Here is a 7,310-nt window from a genome sequence, read left to right as displayed (position 1 = left end):
CTTTGAAACCTATGATCTATCTTGACCTTAAAATTAAGAAACTTCCTCTCGGCCTAATTTTTTTTTCAAAGGACTATTTGAAATGAGATGTAATATAGAAAGTCTCGTACAGCAAATTCGGTAGAAAATTGAACTTTGTAATTTGCAAAACAGTACATCCCAATGGTAAAAAGTATTCTACAACAGTTAAAATACTCTTCTTTTGCCTCCTGTTTTTACCTATTGAAGTTAAAAATGACGGTGTCATTCAAAACTGTATCAGGCTTTTTGCCAGCAAAAGCAGTAAATGACTGGAATTGAATCCTTTCCTCTTCAGTAGGTCATGGAAAATGCACTCTACAAAATTAACAGTGCATCAAATAGCCATTTTTCACCGAACATTTCCGCTAACTGATTATATCGCCAACATTAAAAAAGTTAGGTGCTACAACAACACCAAACACAACAAATCATTAATTCTTAGAAGCTCTTTGTCTGAAGCTGTGATAAGTGATTTTTCTCTGTGTTTTATGTTGACATTAGATTTCCTCTCTTTTTTCTTTTTTTTCTTTCTTTCATGCTTTTCTTTGATGCCAATAATTCTCTTCCTGATGAACTTCAGTGGGATCAACCACTTACAGCTAGATCCTCTCAAGGCCTATTAATTACGAAGAAATTGAGAGCCAGCCGATTTACTGGTTGACAACAACACAGATAGTAACAGGGCATTAATAAGGAGACCCTACTGCGACAACACCAAAACAGTAAAAAGGATAGAAAATTGAAAACCCTGGAAATCAGACTGGTCTTAATATGATTGATGAATTTTTAGCTATACCAATTTCCTTTTTCCGTTTACAATCAGAATAGGATTTTCTATTAATATTCCAGGTTTATTTCAAGGGTTAATCCAACCTGTTGTTTCCAAACTGTTTTTCTTTCCAGAAAGGGTACATTAATTAACACATAAAAGAGCATCATATCGGGTATCTATGCAAATTCATGATTTGAAAAGAGAAGAAAAGAAAATGAAAAAGGATATGGCAGATACAAATAAGTAGAGGCTATGAAAATACACAGGAGAAATATAAATGAAGAGAACCGGAAGGATCAGAACTTCATGATTTTAGCAAAGTACCGATGAAACCAAAGAAGCAAACCCACCAATCAACCCAATATTTCTTGTAGCCTAAAGCTTGACAACTTCAGGGATATAAACGGGGTACCTATCAATGCAATCCATCCAAGGCCCGTCTCTTGGTGTTTTGATGGTTCTATTGCACTTCCATACGGCACTGTTACACTTGAATCCACTCCCAAAGGCTATCTGCCAAATCCTGTCTCCCTTTTTCATCCTCCCCTTTGCCTCAATGTAGCTCATTTCATACCATAACGACGAGGACGACGTGTTTCCGAATCTATGCAATGTCATCCTGGATGCCTCAACGTGCTCTGCAGAAAGCTGCAGGTTCTTTTGCAATTCATCTATGACTGCTCGCCCACCAGCATGGATGCAAAAGTGCTCAAACGCCTGCTTGAAGTCTGGAATATAAGGCTTCCACTTGGGGTTAAAGATTTTCCGGCCAATGAGAGTAAGAAGAAATAGGAGTTGCTCAGATGTTGGCAGAACCAAAGGCCCAATAGTGGTAATGTTAGATTTTAAAGCCTCTCCGGCAATAGCCATGAGATCTTTAGATAAAGATATCCCAACTTTGCCCTCTTTGTCCTCTTCTTCAAACACGCATCGGTAGGCCTTGTCATCAGCGCCTTTGTGGGTTCGAACAACGTGCACAAGGCGGTACTTGGCGCGCCACCTCTCAGAGCCGCGGTTAGACAAGAGGATTGCGGCACCACCCATGCGGAAGAGACAGTTGGGAAGGAGCATGGCTCTTTCATTTCCTTTATAGTAGTTTGGAGTGATGATCTCTGTGCTGACAACAACTGCATTAGAATTTGGGTGTACTTGGAGAAGATCGCGAGCTAAATCGATGGAGATAAGCCCCGCACTGCATCCCATTCCGGAGAGATTAAAGCTCTTTATGTTACTCCTCAGCTTGTATTTGTTGATCACCATAGCAGACAAAGATGGCGTTGGAGAAAACAGACTGCAGTTGACAATAAGAATATCTATGTCTTTGGGTTTCAGCCCCGTTTTCTTGAACAAAGAATCCATAGCTGAGAAAATAACAACCTCAGCCTCGCCTCTTGAAGCCTCCATGGTTGGAGCTGGAGGGATGTAATGAATAGCAGGAGGTAAACAAGTCTCTTCACCGAGACCAGACCTTTCTAGAATCCTCATCTGAAACTCAACGCTCTTAGGATTGTTATTCAAGATCAGCCTGGAGTGCTCCATGAAGGTAGCAAAAGGAACCCGGCAAGTGACCGGAGGCTTGTAGCATGCGTAATCCACAAGATAGATGCTTCTCGGCTTGGACATGAAGTAAACAGTGGCGATGAAGATGACAAAGAAACAAGAGCACAAGATTTGAACAAGATCAAAGTGAAGCGATTTCCATAGGTTAACAATCTCTTCGGGACCTAAACGAAGAACTTGGATGAGAATTCCAGCCATGACAGGTATTAGCATGAGTGTAAGAATGTGATTGACGAGGTACTGGTAGCCAAGCTTAACATACTTAAGCTTAACTGAGCTGGAGAAATCTGGCAAAATAGGAGGCATTTTTTGCTGAGCAGAAGAAAAAATCAAGAAGAGAAGTCAGAAAACTGTTCCTTGTGGAGAGGAAGTTGGGTGCATTAGGTGGGAGAAGAGGAAGGGGGGATTTAAAGGGAACGAGACCAAAAGCAATGAAGGAGGCAGATGAGCGGATTAAATGAAGGACTCAACGGCCACTTAACTCCAATTAATTTTTCATAACTCCCTTTACATCCTCTTTGTAACTAAATCATCCCTTTCACCAATAAGCTCTGTTTTGGTGCATCTGTCTCCCACAATTTGGTGCTTTGCTCTTTTTCATTAATTAAAAGCAGTGATGGATCCTCCGTCTCCGTTAAGTACTATATATATATATAGGCGTTTGTTAAAGTAACTTAATTTAAATTTTATTTTTCATTTTATGTATTTTTCTCGTCAAATTCAATAATATATTATATTTTAATTATTAATTTTCTCATATATATATATATATAATAAAAAATTTATTATATATATATGACTTTGAATCACAAAATAAGAGGTAATTTTCTCAATCTTTTTTCTTAGAATATAATCAAAACATGTAATTTTTACGTGGAGCTAGACTCTTCAACCGTTAAAATATCCATTTGAAGCCATCTCGATCTATGATATATAAATTGTATATAATATAATCGTATATGATAGATATACGATCATCAATTATGAAATTTAATATTAGTGCATATTATATTAAAATTATTTGATTTTTCCCTAAATTTAATATTTCTTATTTTAAATGCAAGAAAGCAAAAGTAATTAAAAATAAATTTAAAACATAAAAAATAAGATTATCAATATTGTTCAAACTAAACAAAAGAAAAAAGACATAACTCAAGCGTCTAAAAAATATAAGAGTGAAAATATATCATAAAATTATAAAACCAACATATTTAATTAGTTCAATAACATATATATATCATAAACTTATAAACATAGTTGTGAAGATTTTGAACACAAGGTAATTGTATATAATTGTAAAATGAATACAATAGGACAATTTAACAAAAAAAAAATGTTTATAGATTTCATTGAGTGTATTTATTAAAAGAAAATTTTTAAAGGTGCATCTTCAAAATTAATCAATATCGATTCACATACTTGAAAAATGAACAGTTTTTTTATGGAAAATATTAATTAATATTAATGATACTGATTAAAATAATATTTAAATAAAGAAAAATACAATTAATATATCGCTCTCTTTTGAATTTAGTGAAAACAAGAAATTAAATGCAAAATCTTTTCTAAAATAATTATTTAATTATCTTTAATCAGTGCCTATGACAACCGTCAACTTTGTTCCAAAAGTAAAACTTTTCAGCTTTTACAATGATTTTATAGTTAAGAAATTAAAGCATTTACTAAAAATACAGTCACTAATTAATTCTTTAAAAAAAAAAACTTCACTAACTAATAGGATAATATATATTTTTAAAATATAATAAAAAATTAAAAAAGCTGAAACATATCCTCACTTATAAAATTAAAAAATTCTACTAAACTCTATGATTTTGACCTTACATTCTAGTGTTAGTTATGTCCCATACGTCCGTTCGAAGGCAAGGAAAAATAATGACTTGTCTTTGACCAGGGTGAAATATAAATTATTCACTGAAAACTAAATTACGGAGTTTAATGGAAAAACTTGCAGCCTAAATCTATGGCAGAGAATAGATGAATTTGACTTTCACAATCATAACTGCATCTCAACAAAATTTGGTGAATCCATTAATGTCCCGAAGAGAAATAGAAAGTCAAAGTAAGCCATCGGCGATCTTCATTTTCTTAGGAAAGAGGGTGACGGGACATAGGAAAGAACCTTTTTTTTTTTTTTATTCTGTTCGGTAAAAAAGATGACAAAAATTAATATAATAGATTAATTGCACAAAATTTATACTCTTTTCATCGCAAATTGGTCGAGAGTGTTACACTTTCATGGAATTAAAAAAAAATAATTTTAGTATATTTAATTTTTTTTATATAAATTTGAAGTTTTATAATTTTTAATATTAAAAAATTTAAAAAAATAAAAAATTTAAATGTAAAAAAAAAAAAAGAAAACATAATTTTAAAAAATTAAAAAATGAGAGGCAAAAAGTATTGCTAGAATCTCAATCGCTTAATTAAAAAATTTCATCATTAACCCTTTTCATTCCTTTTTACTCTAAATTAAAAAGACAACGATTTACATTTTAGTGCTGTTGTTATTTTATTTATTGAGAAATTCTTTAATATATATTAAATTTTCATAAAAATATAGATAAATTATTTTTATAGGTCAAATTATGTTATATAACAGATATTTATATTTTAGTTAAATAGTAACTTTAATTTATTTATCTTAATATGTTCAAATTGGATTCATATACTTCATTTAATATAGAATTTAATCAAATTATTAACGTTTAAATTTTTTTAGTTAAAATTGATGGCATGTCATTTTCATTTTTCTAATGTAATATTTATGCTTATGTAACTGTTGACTTTGCTAATGCGTAAAGTCTATGTGGTTAAAGATTAAAATTTTTTGATAGGTTATCATTTTTTCACATAAACTTTTTTCAAATTATACGGTTCGTCTCTATATTTTGATTAAATAGTGAAATTAATTCTTCTATCTTAACGTGTATTCAAATTCGATAACTAATGTCAATTAATTATCAAATTTAAGATTTGACCTAAAATAAGCAAAATAAAACTAAAATAAAAGATAAAAAAGCATTTTAATGCAAATAGATTGAGTCATAAACAAAGTCAAGTATGGGTCAACACGCGAAATGTACCAAACATGTCTTCTGAAATGGTATCATTTCAAATTGTTGCAAAATTTTGAAAAAAAAAATAACTTTTTAAAATTTTTCTTTTTTTCCTCTCTCATCCTTTTTTTTTTCTTACTTTTCTTTACAAGCCTTATTCAACAAATTCATATTTCAATAGAATTTCTAGAAACCAATGATTGAAAAATTCAACGATTGTAAAAAAAAATTTATCCAAAAAACCAAAAAATCCTCAATACTTAAAAATTGATTGCTGTTGAATTTTCAAAATTTTTTCAAATCAATCTTTCCAATAAAATTTGCATAGTTTCCTTGTTTTTTCAAATTTTGATTTTTTTTTACTTTGACTTCTTGACTTTCACTAATTAAACATTAAAAATAAATAAATAATGAATAATAAATAAAATACTTTTTGGGCTTTTAAATTTAGGCTTAAAATCCAAGTCCACAATTAAACCCAATTAATCTAAAAATGATTTTAGAACCTAATGTTGAGATGAAATTTGAAACCCATTTAATATCAAAAAAATTTTTGAAAAAAATAGAATGCCTACAATTACTTTTATTATTGATTGTGTATATGGGTTTGTTGATTATGTGTTTCTTGATCTAACTTTTAAGTTTCTTTCATTTTAAAAGTTTTTTATTTTTTATATTTCAAAAATACTAAAAATAGAAATTAGCAAAAAATGAAAAATAAAGAAAAGATATAATAATTCAAATATCCAAAAAAAATTTCTTTTTTTTTAATATTCTATTTTTTAGTTTATGTTGGACTTATAATCTAATTTGAGATTAACCCAATTTGTCAAATTAAATCCAATTAATAATTCAAATATCCAAAAAAATCTAAATATGAAAAAAAAATCTCACGGCCAAATTAATAATTTATGTGTTATTTTAGGTCAAATCTTAAATTCGATAATTCATTAATGTTTAGGGATCGAATTTTAACATACATTGAAGTAAAAGGATTAATTCCTCTATTTAACCAAAATATAAGAACGAGTTGTACAATTTCAAAAAAGTTGACATGGAAAAATAATGACGTATCAAAAAATTTTGTCATATCATCATCTTTGATCACGTGAACGTTACACCTCATCAAAGTCAAAGGCCACGCAAGCAAAAAATGGCACATCAAAAAATTCAAAATGCTACATCATCAATTTTATCAAAAAAAGTTTGAATCATCAGCAACTGGACTAAGTTCAACAATTAAATGAAGTATAGGGATTCAATTTGAACACATTAAAATAAAAGGACTAATTCTACCATTTAACTAAAGTATAGATATCTATTTTATAATTTGACATTTATTATATTATATTCAAAAGTTATAATTTTTTTAAGACAAATGAAAGAAACATAAATGACGAAAATTTAAATATATTTTTAATAAAATAAACTAAAAATCTAAGAAACAAAGATGATAACAATTAAAATTTAAACCTTTCACAATAGATGTTTAATAAATCAAATAATAAAGGCTCTTCAAGAATATTATTGAGATTTTTTAATACTCTTAAGTTGAAAAAAAATTTTAAAAATTTTTATCAAATTAAAAGAGAAAATCTAAATTTTTTTTTAATATTTAAACATTAAAATTAAAAATAAAAGACCATTTAGCAAAAACTTTTAAGATAATCTAAAATTGATTGGTATATCTTTATGATAGGCATTATGGGGTGCTATAACTTTCCTCGTACCACTATAAGAAGATATTTTGGTAGCCTTATTTTGCAATAACTGAAAATATCATTACGAAATCTTTTTATATTTACAATGACATTTTATAATCATTGCTTAAGTGAATTTTTAATATTTTAAACATTGATAAATTTTGTCATTGTGATATC

The 7,310-nt window shown here is 29.2% G+C and overlaps 1 protein-coding gene across 1 annotated transcript; it reads right to left on the bottom strand.

The window, feature by feature from the left end:
• Positions 1-783: 783 nt before the first annotated feature.
• On the bottom strand, positions 784-2,816 carry LOC111287419 (3-ketoacyl-CoA synthase 6). Its single transcript, XM_022877967.2, has one exon. It carries the CDS (start codon positions 2,657-2,659, stop codon positions 1,169-1,171), a length of 1,491 nt encoding a protein of 496 aa, XP_022733702.1. The 5' UTR covers positions 2,660-2,816; the 3' UTR covers positions 784-1,168.
• Positions 2,817-7,310: the final 4,494 nt, after the last annotated feature.

Source organism: Durio zibethinus, chromosome 4 (assembly GCF_047325235.1).
Source record: "Durio zibethinus cultivar Kanyao isolate XHJ-2024 chromosome 4, ASM4732523v1, whole genome shotgun sequence".
Taxonomy (NCBI): domain Eukaryota; kingdom Viridiplantae; phylum Streptophyta; class Magnoliopsida; order Malvales; family Malvaceae; genus Durio; species Durio zibethinus.
This window is presented reverse-complemented; position numbering and strand designations above follow the sequence as displayed.